We start from the raw sequence: 23927 nt of genomic DNA on the forward strand, positions 1-23927 counted from the left end.
CGGTGCATAATAGGGCTTGAATGAGTGGAGCATAACAAAGCTCGAATGGGCGGAGCATAACAGGGCTCAAATGGGTGGGGCTTAACAAGGCTCAAATGGGAGGAGCATAATAGGGCTTGAATGAGTGGAGCATAACAAAGCTCAAATGGGTGGAGCATAACAGGGTTTGAATGAGTGGAGCATAACAGGGCTTAAATGGGTGGGGCATAACAAGGCTCAAATGGGAGGAGCATAATAGGGCTTGAATGAGTGGAGCATAACAAAGCTCGAATGGGCGGAGCATAACAGGGCTCAAATGGGTGGAGCATGACAGGGCTCAAATGGGTGGAGCATAACAGGGCTCAAATGGGTGGAGCATGACAGGGCTCAAATGGGTGGAGCATAACGGCACAAATGGGAGGAGCAAAACAGGGCTCAAATGGGAGGAGCATAACGGGGCTCAAATGGGAGGCGCATAACAGGACTCAAATGGGAGGAGCATTACAGGGCTCAAATGGGTGGGCATAATGGGAGGAGCATAACAGGACTCAAATGGGTGGAGCATTATAGGGCTCAAATGGGTGGGCATAACAGGACTCAAATGGGAGGAGCATAACAGGGCTCAAATGGGAAGAGCATAACAGGGCTCAAATGGGAGGAGCATAACAGGGCTCAAATGGGAGGAGCATAACAGGGCTCAAATGGGAGGAGCATAACAGGGCTCAAATGGGTGGGGCATAACAGGGCTCAAATGGGAGGAGCATAACAGGGCTCAAATGGGAGGAGCATAACAGGGCTCAAATGGGAGGAGTATAACGGCTCAAATGGGAGGAGCATAACAGGGCTCAAATGGGATGAGCATAACGGCTCAAATGGGAGGAGCATAACAGGGCTCAAATGGGAGGAGCATAACAGGGCTCAAATGGGAGGAGCATAACAGGGCTCAAATGGGAGGAGCATAACGGCTCAAATGGGAGGAGCATAACGGCTCAAATGGGAGGAGCATAACAGGGCTCAAATGGGAGCATTACAGGGCTCAAATGGGAGGAGCATAACGGCTCAAATGGGAGGAGCATAACGGCTCAAATGGGAGGAGCATAACAGGGCTCAAATGGGAGGAGCATAACAGGGCTCAAATGGGAGGAGCATAACGGCTCAAATGGGAGGAGCATAACAGGGCTCAAATGGCATGAGAATAACAAGGCTCAAATGTACGTTTCTCACTGGCAGATACAAGGGAGAAGGGGTGTTCCCCATTTCTGCTGAACGCCTTTGGGAGTTTGTACGACCAGCAGAAAATGGACTACGAACCAAGTGGGACCACAATGTGCAGACTTTTTCGGTCCTGAAAAATATTGAGAAGGTGAACTAGTTGTTGCCTTAGCATGAATAAATAATGATACTCTGGTGTGAAGGCAGTAGGGGTGTTGCATGATGGAGCATGTAATTGTTTTTATATTTTAACCCAAATGTTCTATCTGGTAGTACTTGCGTGTGGAGTTAACCTCCTAATAATCGATGAAGTCAGACAGGAGTCTAGCTGGTGCTATGAGCAAATTAATATCACCTTTTTGACGCTCATTAGTCTGAATGGTGGCACCTTGGTAATTGTCAAGAAAAGACAAGCTCCATTCACAAGGTAATGAAAACACAAGCAAAGATCTTCGGACCAGAGTGTATATGTCATATCCACATACAAGCTCTATCACAGACTTCAGGTAGTGCTAATTACACTATTAACCCAAAACATGAGATTCGGATAGTGGACTATATATATATATATATATACATACTCAGATATATAGAGGTCAAGTGGGCAAGGTCGTCATTACCCTCACCAGAGGAGAGGGTATTGCATTTGTTGGGTCCGTTTGTTTGTCCGCACAGAACATGAGTATACTTTTCTCTGCAACCATTAGTCCGATTGACACGAATATTTCATCATAGGAGTGCCTCCTCCTGTGGAATTTTAAATAAATAATTATGACGGCATAGGTCACGTGGTACACGCACCGTCCTGGGAAAAAACGAAAAACGTTGCACTTGTTACGGATTCGTCACTTCCGTTGTGGTTTTCATCCACTGTAAACATTGTTGATTCCATGTATTATTATTGTTGTCGTTTGAGGGAAGTAGATATTGTTATTTTCAAAAGGTAAAAAAAGTTAATGTTTTAAATAAAACCGGAACCGGACGACGAAGAAGAGGGAGAGAAAGAGAAGGCGGAGCGAGTGAGTCGGACAAGAAAGCCGAGTTGTTTCGAGGTCTGGAGCGAACGTTGGCGAGCAAGAGTCATGAGTGAACTTTGGGTTTCCCAGGAAAGGGATTCCTGCGACAGAGTTGTTATCGCTGTGACAGATCAACCTGCGTGTCAGGTTTTGCGGTGGATTCTGAAGAGAATCATTGGAGGGCCGTTACGTCTCGAGTACAGGCCGTCGGCCATTTTACCTCGCGCATTTGCGCTTCGCTCAAGGTTTTTCACTTCGCTTTAATCACTGTCACCGCATTCAGACGTGGATCTGGCGGGTGTGTGTGGCGTGGCTCTTTGAAGGTAAATCCGCGGTTTGCCGATTGGAAGCCGTGAAACGTCCCTACCCGAGGGTGTGATTTCCCAGTCGCCTGGAGGGCGCCTTTGGATTTCCCCGTCGCCTTGAGGGGGCCTTTGCGCAGCTTCGGCAGCAGGACTGTAACTGCCAACCCTAAGGGATTCTGGTCTCGATTGGACATTGTTCTGACGATCGCTGGAGCGGATCGACTTTGGCTTGAAGCCGGGATTCGAGACATTGGGAATCTTCTTCTTTTCGCTCACTTGGAGCACAGTGAGTTGTGTTGTACGAACCTGATGGTACCACGTTGTACGAACTTGTTGTACTGTTATTCTTGTGTGATCTTAATACAATATTTGTTTGTTGGTAACAATTGGTGTGGCTTTACCATTGATCTTTGACATACAGAATAACAGATTTTTCTGCCGTGACTCCTCTCGGGGCTCGGAGGTACACCGTGACCAGGGGGGTGGGGAGGAGCACGTAACACACCTCTATCTCCAAAACCGCTCGATGGAAAAAATTGAAACATGGATCATTGTCAAGTACTCCCCATTGGGAATAAGATATGTTAATGATGTCATCGGTGCCTTTATTATGACGTCATAATTCAACAAGTAGAACGCTTGATCAGTTTGAAATTTATTGAGCATGATCTGCATAAAAATTGTATGGGATAATTAAATTGATGACGTCATTGGTCACGTGGTTAAGCAGCCATATTGGCTTGAACAGAAATCTACATCTATATAATATATAAACGAAATCTATATAATATATAGTCCATCTACAGTTGTCTGTGTGTCCGCGTTTTATTCAGAGATGGCTGAACGGATGTTCATCAAACTTTCAGAGGTTCATCAGTGAGTGCCTGGGAGTGTTTTAAGCAAAAAAACATTTTTCGGAAAAAAAAAAAGATCGTTTTTCTGGAGTAAAAAAAAACAAAAAAACATCGCTCAATAGTGCCGAAACCTTTTTTAATTAATGACAGTTATATACAAGTACACATTCACATAAATAAATACAAAACAATTAGCAGACATTTGAATACAAATAAATCAAACAATTCTGGAAGTGTATGAATTTGGTAGTACTGCCTCTTCTTCTTCCTGATCGGCATCACACTTAACTCAGAAACGTGAGCCACTCACCTTCCTCTCCTGCCTCCCCTCGACCCTTCCCTTTCCTCCCCCCCTCCCTTCCCCTTTAAGATATAAATTCTCCGTAAAAGAGCTGCCACTTCTGACTGCTCCACTTCCCCCCCCCCCCCCCACACTCTCCCCCCCCCTCCCCTCCCTTCCTCCCTGCTCCGCACTCCTCCCCCCCCCTCCCTCGCCCGGCAACGCCGGGTACTTCTGCTAGTCATCAATAAAGCACACAAACACAGCAGCTAATAAACACCACACAAAAACGACCTGGCGAGGGTCTGTAATCTCCGATTGCTCTTTCTTGTTTTTCTTAACATGTTTGCCATTTCGTTGAAAATTTTTTCGATGGGCACCTATTTATTTTCCGGGTTTTTTTATAGGACCTGACTGTCTGCCGTACGGTTACTCCTTCTTCCATGAAAGGGTTAATTTCTGCTCGGGAATTTATCGACCTTGTGATTATCCGGCGATACCATGATGGCACAATCTCCTCTAACGGTATGTCCCAGCCCTTATTTAACCGCTCTCGATTCTTGAATGCTTCATCACAGAAAGTAATTTTCATGTAATTATTGTACAGATTTGAGTTTTTTTCAAAATGCACCTTTTAAAAAACTTTCTGAACCACTTTCTCCACAATGTTATCACCGCAGCAGTCCACGTTGACCACTCGGACTACCCTGTGCAGCCGGGCATGGTGCGGGGATTGAACCACCCATGTGGTTGCCTTGTCAAGCCTGTTCCTGGGTACGTTCTGTTATGTTAACCACGTCCGATTGTTTGTTCGGACCTCAGATTATCGTTCCCTGGGTTATTTCCACAAATGTACAAAACACAACCACTCCAATTTAAGTTCGTGAAGGAAGGTCTTCATTGAATTCTCGTAATCTTCACAATTTTCTGGGCTTCTTCTCACGCTTTCCTGCCATTGTGCTTCTCCATTTTCTGTTTAAAAATATTCAAAAGTTTCCCAATTAACCCTTCGTGGCCTCACCCTCTCATTCACAGGTTGCTCTGTTTCCTCCCCTCACCTATCCCCCACCCACCCTACAAAGAGCAGGCAGACAAAGGACGTGAGGCTGTGCATTAAGAGGTCATAGGTAGGCAATAGGGCAGGTAGAGAATCAGTACAGAGGTTGTAAGTATGCAACAAATGTATAGGAATAACAAGAATAATAAAACTCATTGGTAGGCTTAGGAGAGGCCAATAGGTGGAGACCGGATGGTATTTTGAAATGTTTTTGGGAGCAAGATGTATCAGAGGCAATAATACTGGACTTTACAAATGACATATGAATGCTTATCGAGTACAATTTATATCGTCGCCCCGGAACCAAACAATATATTATATATTTTAACAACTCTCACATAGATCCCCACCCCATTTTCCAGCATGATCAATAGTAAATATCATCATTTTAAACTTACTCTGTACATTCACAAGCCCCGGATATGACCTTCCCATTGGTGTTCGGAAGAACTTCATCCAGATGCACAGTCCAGTCACTGGTAGTGATCCGTCAGGGGGTTTGTGCTGAACATGTCCCTCCTCTCGTGTCTTGCATCGATCGACATGCTCAGAAGTTTGCAGTATGGGTAGCTGCCCAGGCAGTGAGCTGAGAAAGTTATCCAAGTCTTTTGCCGTGCAGAGGCACAGCAGTATTTTCGACTTCCTTTAGAGCTTTGTGATCCATTTCAGGTACCAATCCTTGTCTGGACACATGATACTTTATTTCGCTCCAAACACTCAAGTTTCCTGGGGTTTGTGTGCATGCGCACCAAGCATTCTGGGAGGCATTACGTCACTTTGAAAGTCGTGTATTGCACAGGCAGATGGAAGAAGAGTGGGACAAATGAGAAAGGTGACTTGAAACCTGAGAAGCTAATATATGGGGTGATCTAGGAATCCATGGCACCTGTTCCAAAATCATACTCCATGGTGCTTCAAATTTATGCCTTGAAAAATGTTTTCAGCAGATCTTAGCGGAGAAGCCCTAATATGCCTTATCCACATAATCGTTCCTGAATTTGTTTCATGGAGGGTGGAGGGGCAGGAAGTGGGGGTTTTCTTGCCTTTGAAACTCTACCATTTAATCCTGAACTACCTCTCCAATGTTTTTTGAATCTCTTTTTGTGTGTTTGTCTCCTTACAGGCAAAGTGACCACTCGCAGCTGATCGTCTTCTTCCAGACCGACATCTCAGGGAAAGTTCCTCGTCGTCTGGTGGATGCAGTCTTTCCTCAGACAATGCTCCAGTTCTTCAGCAACTTGCACAAGGCCGTACAGACAGCTTGAATCTCCTGAAAACACCTTTTTTGTATTGCAAAGGCCCGTCTGTATGTATCAAGCAATGTCCTTCCAAAAAGGGTCCATTTACAAATCATAAATCTGGATACCCTATCCCAATGGCTCGAGCATTTCTTCTCCAAAAGCAATAGTTGACTGCAGCGAGCCTCTAAACTTGGCTCTGATTGGTTGAGGAAGCAGCCAGCTCACCCACTCGGTCTGGTGAAGTGGAAACAAATGTTCCTCTGATTTAATTAATTTACATTTCTGAGTTGAAAAGAAAATGCGCAAATATAAATTGCACATTGCAATTTCTTTCTTCTGACATGTTGCACGGGAATGAAAATATATGAATGGCGATTCAAATAGCAACACTCAATAAGTGGCACGGATGACAATTCTCGCATAAAATATTTGTGTATTCTGATTGAAAACAAACAACAACAACAACATGCATTTTAAGGCCATGTTCCCTGCTAGAGCGGGGGTTAGCCTTGCGGTCCCCATGACAATCTTCTCCATTTTGCCCTATTTTCTGCATCTCTCCTTGTTAACCCCCTTGCCCGCATTTCTTCTTCCACCATCTTTAGCCAAGTCTTTCTCGGTCTTCCCCGTCCTCTACTTCCTTCTACATTAACTTCCATCACTCTTCTCAACCAGTCACTTTCATCCTTCCTCAACACATGACCAAACCATCTCAACCTGTTCCTCTTCACAGCATCAATCACAGGCAATATTCCCATCATCTTTCGCAATTCATCATTTGTCTTCCTCTCTCTCAACGATACTCCGCACATCCATCGAACCATTCGCATTTCCACCCTTTCCAGCCTTCGTTGCTGCTCTACGTTCATTACCCATGTCTCGCTCCCATAAATCATAACACTTCTCACACATGCAGCATACACCTTTCCCTTCAGCTTCAGCGACACTCTCCTCCTCATCAGCACGCCACTCAGTTCCCGAATTCTGATTGAAAAGGCAAAGTAGAATGACTCGCTGTCATTCTTTAACGTGAAATTAAACACAGGGTTCAGTTTGAAGGAGTAGCCTTGATAACTCGCGGATACATTTTACCTTTGTACACCAGACCACATTGCTGAGTAATGAGTGCTGAACGGTAATAATACCAACGGCTTTAGTTGTGCAAATAATAGCAAATTAATTTTGCATTTTTATCATTTGAAGGTGAAATAGTCTTTAAAAACTGATCGCATCAAGAGAACTGCAATGACAACGAGAATGGCATCCATTAGAGAGCATACCTCCAGCAGGCTGAACAGTGTACGTTTAGTATCTCATGGATAGGCCAGAACTGGATCCGGATCTTCACCAAAATCTTATCATTTCGCCCTCGTCACGCATCCAACTTATCCACCAAATTTTGTCCGAATCCGTCACTAACTTATTGAGATATCCTGCTCACAGACTTACAGAAGGGGGTGAAAACGTAACCTCCATCCACCTTCGGTGGACGACATATTAGAGGATGAAGGTGTCATGCCATTTTCAATAATACAATGTCAATAACAATGATAAGCATTTAGAAAAGTGTGGTTAGCTCTTTTATTTTGTTTCTTCATTTCAAATCAAACTTGCACACATGCCTAAAACTCTCGGACAATTATGGTTGAAGATGATACTGTTTTTACAGTGTTGTGTTTGTATGTTTCTGTGCAAAACCTCCAAGAAATCTCTCTCAAATATTGCGAATTGACCCTTCTGCTCATCAAATGACCACTTCAAAGTACTAAAGATGTTTGTGATTAAGAAAATAAGTATATTTACATCCTGATATGTTTTGTGCACAGTTTACAGCATTGAATAAAATGTCAGATCTTTCAACAAATACACAATATGAGACATCATAAAGACTGCTTTAACTTTTCTGTGGGCAGGCAGAGCCTCCACGCCTGCCCCGTGGGCAGGCAGAGCCTCACTGTCTGCCCCATGGGCAGGCGTAGCCTCACCGACCACCATGTAGGCAGGCGAATCCTCACTGTCTGCCCCGTGTGCAGGCGGAGCCTCACCGACCGCCCTGTGGGCAGGCGGAGCCTCACTGTCTGCCCCGTGTGCAGACGGAGCCTCACCGACCACCCTGTGGGCAGGCGGAGCCTCACTGTCTGCCCCATGGGCAGGTGAAGCCTCACCGACCGCCATGTGGGCAGGTGAAGCCTCACCGACCGCCCTGTGGGCAGGCGGAGCCTCACCGACCGCCCTGTGGGCAGGCGGAGCCTCACTATCCACCCTGTGTGCAGGCGGGGCCTCACCCACCACCCTGTGGGCAGGCGTAGCCTCACCGACTGCCCCGTGTCCGTGTGCAGGCGGAGTCTCCACAGCTGCCCCGTGGTCAGGTGAAGCCTTGATGGCCACCCTGTGGTTGTGCATCATGAAAGACCTGTAGAAATATTATGTATGTGTACGAGTTCGCATCAATCCATCCAAGTGAGGATGGGGGCTTTTGTCTTTTTATGCATCACCAATCATCTGAATCACCATCCTGCGATTTAGATAACTGAGAGTTGTTTTGCAATGATGTGGTGCGGTTTAGAAGGCCTCGGTCTGGAATGAAATCCCCACGAAGGATGGTTAAGGCAATGGGGCCATCAGGAAGACCTTTGAGGAGGTTGAAGGCATCATGACGAGACATGTTTGTGAGTTTGTTTCCTCCCACAGCAAGCAGCACATCACCAGGGTACAAAGAACCTTCTGTGATTCCTGGGATGGGTGTTTAATTAATCAAGTGAGAGCTCAGCACAGGTGAGATGGGCAGGATAGTCTTTTCATATGCTCAGTTAACTATGTATCTGTAATTCCAAATGAATGGCATTGTTCAAATTCTTTAAAATAAAAGAAAAACAACGAACAAGCAAAACAATAAATAAGAAAAATCTCAAAATTTACAAAAACAAATTATGACAGCAAAATTAATTAAATAATGGCCTCTTTTTTTCTTTTTTTTTACAAAACTGGACATCCTGCACTGACATTAATATTCATGTAATTTCATGCAATAATAATAAATAAATACGGTATTCACTACTTACTTGGAAAGACCTGCCGGACAACAAGGGGTCGTCTTTCCCCACCAGCATCGGTACCCCCTTCCAGGCTGAAGCCGAGGACTGCCCCAGTTTTGTGCATCTCCACACTCAGCACCATTCCTGCAGGATTTCATATCCATCAGCTTAAGTCTCATGGAGCCGGGTGGGGTCACAGGTCCAATTTCACATTGTGAAAAATTGTTGAAAAAAAAATTGACAAAAAATTGTTGAAAAATTTCATATTTGAAAAAATTTAAAAAAAAAATTCCATGGTGACAAAAAGCATCCCCACGCAGGAATCTTGGGAATAACATACCGGAGTCTCTCCGCAGTCCAGTCACTTTCCTCTCAACATCTCCCTTGTCTCGACGCCGCACCACGAGCACGGCTTGCCGGGTGGTGCGTGCCTGCCGTACCGCCTCCAACCCCTCGCTGTACGTCGCACCCTTGAGGCAATGCCCATCAACAGAGAGCAAGCAGTCCCCTTTTTGAAGAGTCCCTTCCTGTGCCACTGCCCCGGTACTGAACACGTGATGAACCTGTCCATAACAAGGTGAAGAAACTGATTATTATCTCTCCGAAATATAATTTCATCATTAACATAATGTCATCAATTAAGGTGAGTTTTCAAATAGTAAAAGGAAATACTAGAAGACAGAGTACAGAAAACTTTACTAGGCCCTAATGCTCGCGACAAAATGGAGTCAAGGGTCAACCGAGCCTTAACATAAAGCACACATCTTACCGTAATGACTTTTTGCTCCTGATCACTTCCACCTGCCACGCTCACGCCGAGCCCGGTCCCTCCTTCCTTATGAATGACCACGACCTTGATGTCTTGTAAGGCCTGCGATCAGACAGAAGTGATCTCAAGGGGGTAGAAGAGATTGCACACAAGATTCATAACAAGGTGCTCCAGGATGTCACTGCAAATGTATTAGTGAAGATCCTATCCAATGATTCGAACAAATTCGCATTCCCATGAACGTTTGTCCACATTTTTGTCCTTTTCTTGGTCTGTTTTTGTCATTTTGGCCAAAATATTTCAATTGACAAACCTTCACTTTTCATTATGCGTTGCATACAGGGTTCATAAAGTTATCTCGTGTTTCTTGTTCAGTCTCATTTAAAACATCAGATACTCTTTTCCTTAATTGGTGAATGCAATGGTAATATATATAAATATTTACACACACGCAATTTCAAAGCACACCTGGCCACAAGTGTGACTCACTGACCGGGTCTTCAGTCAAAGTCCTCAGCATCATCCTGTTTCGACCTTTCAACCTTGATACTGTCAGCTTAGGTGGGCAAGCAGGGGCACATACGCCTCCACATGCAGCAACTGCACTTGGATGCGTACATACCCCTACTACCCAGTCAGCGAGAACACAACTACAACAACAAAACAACAGCTTCCATTCCCAGAATCCACAGCACCGAAAGTATATGCTGGAGCACCAAACAAACCACCCAACCTTATAACCTACACCACTCAACAGAAAAAGCCTCATAACATACACTGCTCAAAACATCAACCATTTTCACATACTTCCATTTCTCTTCCATACTCAGTCACTACCGTACCCTTTTGTGGCTGAAAGAACCACCACACACTCTAAACTCCACCGACACCGTTTGACCAGCCTCCATCAACTTCCTCCAAATCCAAAAAGTGTGCCTTTCTAGGCAGCTTGCACCACTCTCGCACATCCTCCTTCTTTCTGTTCCAAACACTCCAAGTCGAGCAATAAATGCAGAAAAAGAATTGCCAATATATCCTCAACACCCAACCACAAATGGCTGACAAGAAACACGCCAACCCTTCTCCCGACACTCTGTCTCCAGCTCACTGTACTTTCCTCTATTCCTCTTGTACACCTCCTCCATGTTCTCCTCCCAATATACTGACAACTAACTCCCCTATGATAACCTACCTTGTTGTACCTGACAAGATGACAATGTCAGGCCACAACCTTGTCAGGCAGATCTCCTCCGGGAATACTAAATGTGGCTTGAGGTCTTCCACCACTTGCCAATCACAAGCCTCTGGCAGACCTTTTGCATTCCACACCCTCCTCCTTATGCATCTTACCACCTGGCCCTCTTTCACAAACAACACCTCTCTCCCATTGGCCACCTTCTCCACTGCCTTCTTTCTCGATCTCATCACTTCTTGTTGCACCAACTCCACTACCACCACCAGCACTCGATCGTGCCACCATCTATATCCACCATCTATTCCTCCCGCCAATGCTACTGAGCCAGCACAATAATACATATATATATACATATATATATATATATATATATACACACACTACCGGTCAAAAGTTTTAGAACACCTCAATTTTTCCAGGTTTATTGAAATTTAAGCAATTCAAGTCCAGTGAATAACCTGCAATGGTACAAAGGTAAGCAGTAAACTGCTCGAGGTTATATTTTAAAAAGTTTAGGTTGGCAAAAACGGGAAAATAATGTAAATTGCACATGTAATAGTTATATTGTAAAAAAAAAGGCCTTCTTCAGGGAACAAGTATGGGTTAACAACTTACAGCTGTTCTGCAGCAATGTAAGTAAATTAAGCCTTGAAAGTTGATGCAAACAATTCCTACAGGTGTCCCAACCTTTGCTGATTACTTGATTACAAACCCCCTGTCTGTATAAAAGCAGCATTGGAACAGACTGTTATTACACCCTCTGAAGCATTATTTGGACAATATTGCACTGCAGGAAGTAGTATATTGGAAACTGGAGGAAACTCTGACAGGAAGAGGTCTGGCAGACCCAAAGCCACAGCAGAATCAGAAGACAAGTTTCTGAGAGTCAACAGCTTGCGTGATAGGCGGCTCACAGGACAACAGCTTCAAGCACAGCTTAACACTGGTCAAAGTAAGCAAGTCTCAGTTTCAACTGTGAAGAGAAGACTTCGAGCTGCAGGTTTGACAGGTCGAGTGGCAGTAAGAAAGCCATTGCTAAGATGGCAAAATAAGAAAAAGAGGCTTGCCTGGGCCATGAAGCACCGCCAGTGGAATACTGAAGACTGGAAGAAGGTCTTATGGACCGATTAATCAAAATTTGAAATCTTTGGTTCATCACGCAGGGTTTTGGTACGCCGTCGAGTAGGCGAAAGGATGGTTCCTCAGTGTGTGACACCAACTGTCAAACAACGAGGAGGAAGCGTGACGGTCTGGGGCTCTTTTGCTGGATCCAGAGTCGGCGACTTGCACAGAGTGACTGGCACCCTGAACCAAAAGGGCTACCACAGCATTTTGCAGCGCCATGCAATACCCTCTGGTATACGCCTAGTTGGTCAGGGGTTCATCCTACAGCAAGATAATGACCCTAAACACACCTCCAGGCTATGTCAAAACTACCTTCAAGGAAAAGAACAAGACGGTAGGCTTCAAATCATGGAATGGCCAGCACAGTCTCCAGACTTGAACCCCATCGAGCTGGTTTGGGATGAACTGGACAGAAGGGTGAAAGCAAAGCAACGTACAAGTGCAACACATTTGTGGGAACTTCTGCAACAGTGTTGGGAAGAACTTCCCGAACAATATTTGATTTCCATTGTAGAAAAAATGCCACGAGTGTGTTCGGCGGTTATATCTGTAAAAGGTGGCGACTTTGCTGGGTCAAAAATTTAAATTAAATTTTGTTAAACAAAATGATTCTATGATTTCTTTTTTTATCTCCCAATTGTTTATTTGTTCTATGCTTAATTTCAGAATACATTGAGACATTAAACTGCGTAAATTTCAATAAAAACTGGAAAAATTTAGGGGTTCTAAAAATAGATATATATATATATTATATAGATTATATCTCATGATCTTCCCTTTTCGCCCTTTTCCTCAATTTAAATTTTCTCAATTCAGTCCCCTTCCTCTTTTTCCATACGTAAGAAAATAGATGGACCCTTTTTGCTTTTTTATGATACCCAAGTAACACAGGACTTTGAGTTTGTGACCATGGATGCCCATGATCTTTATCACGGCTTACATATCAGTCGCTCTTTGCTATTACCTGCCTACCGGACCTTTGTTTACTGATCACTTTGTGTGGTTAATGGTTGATATCATTGTTGGGAGCTGGGCCGCTGTAATATTGTCTGTGCTGCTGATGTAGTCCCCCCCCCCCCCCTTCCCCCACCCCCTTAGGTTAGAGCAGGAATTTGTAATTTGATCAGAGTGTCGGCAATAGCTCACCTACTCTTCGTGAAGGATCTTTAATGTCCACCATGCACTAACCTATGCTCGCAGATGGTACCGATACCTTACCAGCAATGCATTGAGTGATAAGGTGGAACAATAGCCTCTTTCACAACAATAACCCTTACAGACTCTCCCAACATGGTGGACAAAATGGAAAATGTGCAGATGATATGAATCGACAGGTAACACATAATGGTGGAATGCGAGTGTCAGATTCAAGATAATTATTTTGTGGAAACTAAAATTTATTGAGATTATATTGGGATGTCAGCAACAAATGTAAATAAAGTGATAAGTAACCAATTACAATTACATCATTACAATATTGCATCATTGTTCAGCCACAGGGGAGTTATTACCTCATCGGTTTCTTTGTGAGCTTCATCAAGCAAAGCTGCGAGATGCTCGCTGTCTGTTCCCAACAAGTCTTCTCCACCTTCAGCACCATCTTCACCATTTCTCTTGTTCCTGTTCGGATTTCTCTGCACTTCTTGAGCCTTTTGTTTCAAACATTCTTGAGACAAGAGAGCCGTTTCCATGGAACCCTCTTCTCCTATGACGTTTGATGCAGAAGCGGTTTCACGTTCCGTTCCCCTGGTCTCAACGGTGGCAGCAGGTAACACAGAACTAGTCAGTAAGTTGTGGTGACTCGGAGTACCAACTTCATTTGTGGGGTCATCGGTGCATTTAGAGTGCTTCGTTGACGTCACAGGGATGATGTTTTCAGGAAATGGGATTACAACAGACCTTGCAGCACTTCCGGAAGGCATGACCCTGTTCTTACACAGTACCCGGCAATCTTGCAAAATGCCCTCCTTGAATGAACCCGTAAATTCGTTGTGGTGTAACTTGGTTCCTGATGTGTCACCAGACTCCTTTACTAATTTTTCTGTTCCAGTAGTTGTGGCGTGAAGAGGTTCATCAAGGAATTTTGTTTCAGAATCCTGTCCAGACCAGCTTGGCAAAACAACCATGGCCTTCTTTTCCAACCTTACAACTGAAGCATGACAGGCACTTGACTTTGACTGATCCCCAACTTGAGAACATCCAGTTTTCGTGCTAGACAGAAGTTCGAATGATTTGATTTTATCACGAACAGAAGTGGATACATGAGAAGAGATGTTCTGGGACTGCGACTCACCATTTCTCACCTCACTTTTGAATGTGGACTCGCCGTCTCCTGGGTGGCAATCTGTAGTGGACGTGACTCTGTGAGCAATCGTCTTCACATCGATCTCTGAGGCCTTTGTGCCGTCAATCGTCTTTTGAGTGTTATCGCTAGCGGTTGCCATTTTGAAAGCTGCTTCTCTCATCACTGTCGGCTGTAAATTAGGATCTTTGTTTGCTGGAGGGGAATGCGAGTCCTGACCGAAGATTGACTGAGAGGAACTTTTACTAATAAGAACTCCCATTATCTGAGATACATTGTCCAATGAGGCTCGTCTCAAAGTCAAATCTGCTGAGTGGCGGCGTGAAAGAATTTGTCCGGGAGTTAGTGGACAACCTGAAATAGTTCCTCTCGATTCACTACCGCCCACAGTCTCCAAACCTGAGTGGACCGTGAATTGCTGAGTTTTCCAAGATTTGGGCAAAACCTTGGGGGGAGTTTTGATGTTCTCCACTGCATTTGGTATTTGTGTGTCTTCAATGTCGCACGTTTTGTTGTTGGAGACCTTTATCTGAACCAAAGCAGACTCTTCGTTGTCCACATCTTCGACCTTTGGCTGGACGTGCTTGGCAGAATCACTTGCAGTTTCTGGTGATTCATTAAGGTCCTCAATTTCATCTGATCCTTTTGGTTCTTGAGTGTCGATCATGGATTCAATGATGTCCTCCGATTGGTTCATTTGATCATTTGGCTGATCTCGTACCCGGTCCGAGTCCACAACGAGTTCTGGTGCAGTCTTTTCCCTTACACCATCGATGGACTTCTCAGGATCAATTTCCTTGTTGATTTTTCCACTTTCCTTTGCAATTGCTTCATGAGACATCATTTGCGCATTTTCATTTTTGCTTTCTTTCGCTTCTTTCTCCTTTTCTTCTCTGTAACTGCTGGTGTGCTTTTCCCCTTGATGTGATTCTTCAGCACTCTCTGAATCTTCTGTTTGATCAAACCCCTCGTTCTCATCCGCATCATAGTCTATTTTTAACATTTCATGTTTAGTTTTGCTCTTGGGACTTGCTTCATCAGCTCCTGGTGAAGAATGAACCCCGTTACAATCTCTGTTTGATGGGATGAAGCCTTCATAGGTAGGCCCCGCCATGTCACGCTCCGAAGCGGTTGTCAAACCGACGTCCGCGTTTTCTGCAGAACAGATTGCTCATGTTACATACTCACATGAGGCCTTGTTACAATTTTAATCACATTCAAGTCCCTATTATCACAAAGGACATTTACATGATTATTGTTGTATTCATTCACAATCAATTGCTTGTATAAAGTTACGCATTCAGTGTGGCATTTATGAATGTTGCAGTTAAATGTTGTTTCTAGACTCTTTTCATCCAAATGCTTAAAGAAAATTTTAAAAAACGGGGAGATACTGTAATCGGCTCTATTTTTCTGTCTGTCCGTTACGCTATCTAAACAGTTTTACAGAAATTCACCAAACTTGGTAGTTTTGATCATGACGTGGCAAGAAGGTGTGAGAGCATAATCATTTTGGTCCCACCCTCTAGGGGATTGGGGCGGGGTCAAAGATCAGTTACCAAAAAATTAAATTATGGGCACATTATGAAACTTTGTATGTGCAATGAACATTGGGGGACGCATTAAATATGTAACGATTTTTGGGATTTTACGCTCGGTTCAGCCCCAGGGGGTGGGGATCAAGGTCACAGGGGTCAAAACAGAACATTTTCTATTTATTCAAAATTTGACATTGTGTCATTCCTGGTTTTACCATCTTTCAACTTAGCTTTAGGTGGGAAACGTAGGGATTTGCAATGGCGCATCATCAACTTCACTCTAGTTTTATTATTGTTGATAAAAGGCTCATTTAAGAGCTTGTACATAAATGACATGGAAGACAAATACATTTGTCTAGATTAGTGTATGGTAATGCCAATTACAAGGACATTATTAAACAACAAAATAATAACACTTATAGTGTGGGGGATTTGAACCTGGGTGCCATGGTCTAGATGGGAATGCAAACCAGGAGTAATTATGGCAAATGTAATTGCAACATACCAATGTTATTGGTGTAACTTATCTCAGCTGGAATTTAGAATCTGCTATGGACTATTGGGACTGGCAGGGTGACGTAGAATCATGCCCTCTCACCTCTAAGCTGTCTAGCCTGGGCTGGAATCCCGACCCAGCTATAAACTGTCATCCCGGTGTTTCACAGGTATGGTGATCATTCAGTGTGTGCGCAAGTTGGATGGATGATAAACTCGGCGTCCTGTCTGTTGGCATTAGCTGGTGGACGTTAAAGTTCCTTTGGGAAGAGTCGGTGAGCTATTGCGGGCACCATGAACAAAAAAAAAAATATATATATATATTATTTTTTAATTATTAAAAAATAAGGGAAAAAAATTATTACATTTTTTTTACAAACTTATTTTAGGAAGTAAATGGCAAACCACCCAGTATAAGCCTTGCCAAGAAACTACTTAGGCAGCACCGATGCTCCTTAACAGAGTATGGTACATCAGAATGAGAAGAGATATAATTGACTAATTACTGGTCCTTGGTAGATGCTGTGGTGACAGATCGCATACTCAGGGATTGACATTGAAGAGCTAGTCAAGGCTGGACTTTGTAATTTGTTCAGGGTACTGGTGATAACTCACTTATTGTTTGTTGAAAGACACCCTGGGATCGTAAACTTTCATCAGCTAATGCATGCAGATCGGACACTCGGGCCTAACATTCATCCTAGAGCATTTGTGATGCGACGCCCTGTCTGCGAAAACACAAACTAGACAGGTTGTACTCCAGTGGAGGTTTTCAACCTTCGGGAGTTTGCACCACAATGGCAGACATAATGTACTCATGCTAAAATTACTCGGCCCATGCTTGCATATTGAATAGTGTGTGTTGTTGGTTGTTATCTCAAAATGTGGGTTTAAGAAGGGTGTGTGTGTGTGTGTGTGTGTGTGTGTGTGTGTGTGTGTGTGCGCGCGCGCGTGTGTGTACAAGTACGAGTGTATGCGCATATATGCTTGTGTGTACATACATGTACACGCCAGTACATGTACGCTTGTACATTTGCACCGAGTACCTGTGACCGTACCATCCATCAGAGGGTGGTGCACCGTGAGTTGCAGGTGGTTTGGTAAGCAGCAGAGGATGTCGAAAATTTCTGTCACCGGAAGGTCACCCAGTCGAACTCCATTTACAGCGAGAATTTCATCGCCTTTTCCCAGCCGTCCATTCCCAGCCTAACAAGGAAGGACGAGAAACCGAGTTTCGGCAAAAAGGTCAAAGTACATCCAAAAGCAAAAGTGTGGTACACGCAAGAGATCACATCTTCTTCACGTCCAATACAAGGCCTTTCCCCTCTGATGTTATAACCATCACAAGCTAGGAGTCGTCACACTAGATCTTTTCATAGCGTCTGTGAGCGCACACTCTCCACCAGCAATTTGCATATTTCTGATCGTTGAAGATGTTTTGGAAAAGGAAGTAAAGAGTTGTGCAGTAGGCAGGCCATGAGGCACAACAGGCCCCTTATCAATAGCTTCCAGGCCACAAAGCTTCCGCTTTCACAATTTCCTGCATTATGTGGTTACAGTGAAAATGCTGTCAAAATGTAACACGAAACAAGGAGACTACGTTTGTTAACACCAAGGAGCTCTTCCCATCCTCATGGATTCTCCTCCTCAATCGCTTAGATCCTGATGTGTTGTAAAATTATCCTGGTAAATTTATGTTAATTTTCTAACTTACTCCTATCCAATTTTTACTATTACTACTGCTACTACTACGACACCGCACACCCCCACTCGATAGCATTGGATACAGTCAACGTTGATTAGGAGTCATGAAATAAAACAGCAAGGTAAACGTCGTAAACAGATCTTAACCCAGTAAGTTTGTGCGTATACAGGTAAGTGCTCCAAATATTCTCGGACCAAGATACACACAAGAGTCCAAGGAGGGGGGTGTCTTCGGTAGGAGGTGAAGGGCAGACCAAAAGTGATGGAGAGGGGCAGGAGAGAGGTGTGAGGGCAAAGGGAGGAACGTACATATAACTAACACACACACACACACACACACACACACACACACACACACACACACACACACCACCACTCCCCCCCCCCCACACACACACAAACACACACACACACACACACCTAACCTACTCCCTTTCCCTTCTCTCAACTCCTCCCACATTTTCCATCTTTCCTCAATGTTCACTTTCGTTAGTCTCACCTCCATGCATACGTAATAAATAAATGGTCTCATACTGCTAAATCAGGTGCCACCAGTAATCTCTTTGAGCGGACATGTTTATCGCAGTCGCTGTCAGCGTTTCGCTGCACGATGACGTCATGGTTGAGTGTGTCACACCCACTGATCTCTAGTCACACCTCCTACACAAAGTTCACTGTGAATCACACTCATTACACCACATGTGAAATTTATTATAAAAAACAACAACAGCAGCTCTGTCATATTTACCTGTGGACCTAGTGTTGGCTCATTTAGAGGTTAAAATAAATGATACAAACCTCCAAAAAAAAATAATCTCATGTCAAATTGATTGTACGAGGTACGTTGGACACCATCAACCTCATCAGATTAGTTCATCCTACACCAATCCCTGCCAAGAAAGAATTCATAGTTAATGGGACTGCTGCGGCAGTCAAAGAACATGAAGTATCCTAATAATATTCGGCGGTCAAACGTTTTCTCAACGCATACAGGGAACCAAACCCCAAGGGTAATGCATGGAGAAAGATGGCGCAAGATCTTGGATGTCCAACAACAGACAAGACGGCTGGGCCCAGGACCACAGAGCTGAACGCAAGCAGGTCATACCAACTGGGTATCACAACCCCAAAGTAGATCGCACAGGAACCCCAAAGTAAAATTGAGGTAGACTCCCCCGGAACTCCTGTGCTTCAATCCCTACATAATCCCCTGGGTCTTGGTTACATGCCTGGTATCCTGAAGGCCCACACCATCCTGAATGCCCACACCATCCTGAATGCCCACACCATCCTGAATGCCCACACCAGAGGACTCTCAGGCCGATGATCTAATGAGGAATTTGAAATGGAAAATGATCAATATACTGAAAAAAAGCAGCGAGGTTATTGGCCAACATTTCCTGCCATGAAGGACATCTTGCCTCACATCTCTCGAATACATCAATCGGATTGTACATCGTATACTAAAATATAACGGTCACTTCTCGTCACATCACATCACATCACGAACAGGATTGTCGGTAACCTGTAATTATCCCGGTCTGCTCATCAGGGGTGTGTACAACTTAACTTTTAGAAATAGTCGTTCTCCTACATCAAAGACTGTTGGTCATCACCCTTTGACTCCACCAATCAATGTCTATCCAACCTACTTTTAAACACTGACATTCTTAGCTTAGACAACTTCCTGTATAAGACTGTTCCAATCATCAACAACCCTCTGCGTGAATTTTTCTTTCTTTTGTCCAGTCGGGAACTGCCACTCTTGAACAGCTTCCAATGATGTCCTGACGTGACCAGATTGCTCGCAGGTACAAAAGAAGTGTTCAGCTGGAACTCGAAGATCTCCATGTACGAGTAATATATTGAACGCACTGATCATGTCACCCTCGCGTCGACACTAATAGAGTGAGCGTACATTGAGAATATCGAATCTGTGTTAATAAGGAAGAACACACAGTTCAGCAATCTGTCTTGTTTCTCATCCCTGGACTCTCTCAATCCTATCTTCATCCATATTGAACCTGGAGTGCCAACGTACATTTCCATACTCGAGATGAGGCCCGACTAAGACGACAAGAAGGATTGGCAGATTTTCTCTTTTTAGGTGTGAGAATGTCCTCTTGCTGACCCCAAATATCTGATTGGCCTTGAGAATGGATTTTGACATAACTTATGAAAGTTAAGTACGCCATAAATCACAACACCAGGTCTTCTCCGTTTGGATATCCTGATGGATTACATCATTCGTATGGTGTCCATTGTTACTGCTTGTCCACAATTACTTGTCCGACAACATATGGGATCTCTTGCATTTGGTTTCATTATAGGAAGCTGACAGACAGGTGGTTGACCATTCCTGTGCATTGTAATCAAAGTCATCTTGAAGTGAGTCTGATTGATCTTGATTGTTAACTCAACAACAACAGTGGTGTCCCTCAGGGTTCTGTCCTGTTTCCAACACTCTTCCTTCTTTTTAATCAATGACCTTTAATTTTTGTTTACAAATAACCAAATGCACTCGTATGCTGATGACTCGACATTACATTCCTCCATGTTTTTCCCATCTGCCCCATCTTCCCTCACTCGATCTACATCTCATTACGTCACAGCCACCACTTAAATTTGGATTTGGACAAGATTTCCCAGTGGGGCAAATGTAATCAGGTTAAATTTAATGATTCTAAAACTCAATTTATTTTCAACTCTCTCTCTAAACTCTCCAATCTCCTTTGAAAGCTCCACAATTACACCATGTGACTCAATAAACCTACTAGGTATTACCCTAACATCAATTTTATCCTGGAATCCACACATTACACAAATAGCTAGGTATGCCTCAAATAAACTGGGAGTCCTGTTCAGATATCGAAGATTATTCTCCTCTCAACAGTTGCTTCAACGATATAAAGGATTGATTCGTCCTCGTATCGAGTACTGCTCTCACATCTGGGGCGGTTCTTGCTCCACATACTTACTGGACAGAATTGAATCCAAAGCAATCCGACTTATCAACTCTCCCAATCTGACCTCAAAACTTGACCTGCTCGAACTACGCCGCAAAGTTGGCTCCCTTTCACTTTTCTACAGATATTAGTTCGGTTTCTGCTCCCAAGAACTTGCTGCTTGTGTACCTCCGCCATTAGCGAGACCACGGATTACTCGACAAGCCAATACATCTCATGATGATTGTGTGGCCATTGGCAACTCACGGGTGGGTCGTTATGATGTTTGTTTCTTCCCCTCCACGGCCAAACTCTGGAACTCTTTACCTTCCCATGTATTTCCAAACATTTACGACCTTCCCCTTTTAAAAAGCAGATTTTTTTTTATTTCCTCAAAAACTCTTGGACTATTCTCTCTTTCTTCACTTTTCTATCAATGCAGCTCTTTTATTTAAGGCCTGGCCTCGATGAGGAATTTATAGTCTGTGACTGAAGCCTTCAACATAAAAAAAACAACTGGACCCATAATTTTCATGTCATCAGGAAATATGTGTACAAAGTTATTGACCAATTGTGGCAGATCATTAATAAAGATAACAAGCAAAAGGGGGTCCAGTACACTTGTAGTGAAATCGTATCCGTACTGAACCCGGGTGGGGATGCTCGCTGCTCGCTGTCATTGTTGTCCCCACTAGGGGCGTGACTATAAGACCCGTTGCTGTGTCAGTGCTCCGAGACTTCTCCCTTGTGACATGTTACATCGGTAGCCTCGTTAATGGTACGCCTTTATAGAATATCTAGCTTGCTTGCATTGACTGATATGAATGGCTTTATGAGATGTCGCATCGTATGCTTATTGTGTATTTCTACTTACAGGAATGATCTGATGATCTAAATGCAATTAAACCAAACCGTTGGACTAAAGTTGTGCGGACCTGAATGGTTTTTCACAACACTTAATCGCATTTAGGATCTGCTGACATGGCTGGCAACAAGACGTTGACGGTGTCCATTTTCAGCGCCGACCCACAAGCCACGGACGGAGGCTTGCAACTCAAGCACTGGCTCCGACAACTGGAGCATCTCTTTGATGAGCCTGAGACCGCTCCGACGCCTGCCGCGAAGCTGGCAATATTACACTCAAAAATCGACTACCGGGTCTACCACGCGGTCGCTCAATGCACGACGTATGATCTTACCATCGCGGAGCTCAAGCGGCTTTATATAAAAGAAAAAAGCCCTGTGTATGCGCGTTATTTGCTGCAGACGCGGCGGCAGCAGCCCAACGAGCCTATGGATCATTACGCCCAGGAGCTCCGGCAGCTCATGCTGGACAGCGCCAAGGAGCCACGGACTCCCGAGCAGGCTAAAGATGATCGACTTTTAGATGCCTTCATAGCAGGGGTCTCCTCCCAGGAACTACGTCTCAAACTCTTGGAGAAGACCGACCTGACCTTCGCTACGGCGGTTGAGCAAGCGACGGTGTATACCGAAGCGCGGATGCAATCGAACGCCTATGATCGCACGCGCCTTTTGGCGGGCACCTCACTACACGCCCGGCCGGAGAGTACCACTGACGAGGACGTGGATCCGCCTGCTGAACTCCGGGATGCTCCGGAGGATGACCCTACCCTGACAGCTGCCGTTACGACCAGCAGACCCAAGGCCTTGCGCGGGGCCGCATGTTTTTTTTGTGGAGGGCCTCGTCATGCCCGAGTCGTGTGTCCGGCACGTGACGCTATTTGCCATTTGTGCTCGCTAAAGGGACATTACGCGAAAGTGTGCAAGAAATCGGCACGCGGCTCGCGGCCCTTCGACTCGCGCAGCCGCGGTCGCGCAGGCGCGGCAACCTTGAACGGGCTTGTAGCAGAACCCACGAGCCCAGCGCCTTACCCGACTTCGAAGGGGAGGGCCCCTCTCTGCGGCCCGCTGGGCGCGCAGACAACCTTGACTGGCGCCACCGGACAGCCACCACCGTCTCATTCTCCATCGGGGACAAAGGCCGCGTCCTTGGCCAAACCTCGAGCCACGCAAGGGAAGAAACAGCTTTCGAATACTACGGAAGCCTTTTGTCAAAGCGACCAAACGAAAAAGGCGATTTCGAATACTACTACGGAAGCCTTTTGTCAAAGCGACCAAACGAAAAAGGCGATTTCGAATACTACGGAAGCCTTTTGTCAAAGCGACCAAACGAAAAAGGCGATTTCGGCTACAACGGAAGCCTTTATCTGCCAGGAGTGTCAAAAGGCGATGCCAAATACTACGGAGGCCTTTTCTCGTCAGATTTTGAATCGCGAAACACCGGAATGCTGGGGAAAGCCCTCTGATGACGATAATGGATTCCCCATGGTCAACGCAGACTCCGGCCACGATCGCAAAACTGCTGCTGGTGTAGGATCCACCCGCGAGGCTGGTCCGACCCATTCGGGGGGCTCAGTCCCGCTCCCAGCTGCCTCGTCTGGCCTGGCTCAAGCCCTTATTCCCCTTATGGTTGAGGGCCATTGTGTTCAGGCCTTGGTGGACACCGGATCTACGGATAGTTTTATCGACCAGCGACTTGTGCTCAGGCATGGATGGCGGATCGGGCGGTCTACGAGACGGATCTTCATGGCTTCCCAGGGACTCCGGCTTAGCACAAAAGGGGAATGCCGATTGAAACTAGTGCTAAAGGGACGGGTTTTCCCTGATGTACACCTTATGGTTTTACCCGCATTATGTGCTGATATTCTGCTAGGACACGATTTTCTTAAGCTGCATGGACGTCTGGTAATGGAGTTCGGTGGGCCTGACACTCTTGTTGTGGGGGCGGACAACGCGCTAACGGTGTGCGCCCTAGCGCAAATGGACGTCCGTCCGCTTTCACTGTTCCCCAATC

At 44.9% G+C, this 23927-nt stretch overlaps 2 protein-coding genes across 5 annotated transcripts in view; one reads left to right on the forward strand and one right to left on the reverse strand.

Annotated features, from left to right (window-relative positions):
- LOC137420594 (stAR-related lipid transfer protein 5-like) overlaps window positions 1–6073 on the forward strand; it is a 77883-nt gene extending 71810 nt beyond the window's left edge. For both annotated transcript variants that reach the window (XM_068105785.2, XM_068105786.2), the window contains exons 3-6: window positions 1210–1342; window positions 4054–4171; window positions 4327–4420; window positions 5827–6073. In XM_068105785.2, coding sequence (XP_067961886.1) covers window positions 1210–1342; window positions 4054–4171; window positions 4327–4420; window positions 5827–5968 — 487 coding nt within the window. In that variant the 3' untranslated portion in view covers window positions 5969–6073. The remainder of the gene's footprint in view (window positions 1–1209; window positions 1343–4053; window positions 4172–4326; window positions 4421–5826) is intronic.
- A 1438-nt stretch (window positions 6074–7511) lies between these two features.
- Window positions 7512–23927, reverse strand: part of LOC137420591 (uncharacterized) — a 61374-nt gene continuing 44958 nt past the window's right edge. Inside the window, exons 9-15 of one of the 3 annotated variants that reach the window (XR_013622514.1) lie at window positions 17450–17609; window positions 13580–15525; window positions 9749–9850; window positions 9320–9542; window positions 9007–9123; window positions 8225–8677; window positions 7512–8164 (exon numbers count right to left, since the gene is read on the reverse strand). Coding sequence is in view for 2 of the 3 variants with exons in the window: in XM_068105780.2 (XP_067961881.2) it covers window positions 8436–8677; window positions 9007–9123; window positions 9320–9542; window positions 9749–9850; window positions 13580–15525; window positions 17450–17609 (2790 nt within the window). In the remaining variant the exon portion in view is untranslated. Of the gene's footprint in view, window positions 8678–9006; window positions 9124–9319; window positions 9543–9748; window positions 9851–13579; window positions 15526–17449; window positions 17610–23927 lie in introns of all 3 variants that reach the window. The other 2 variants (XM_068105781.2, XM_068105780.2) reach the window with 2 other exon arrangements.

This window comes from Myxine glutinosa, chromosome 2 (genome assembly GCF_964187855.1).
Source record: "Myxine glutinosa chromosome 2, kmMyxGlut1.1, whole genome shotgun sequence".
NCBI lineage: Eukaryota > Metazoa > Chordata > Myxini > Myxiniformes > Myxinidae > Myxine > Myxine glutinosa.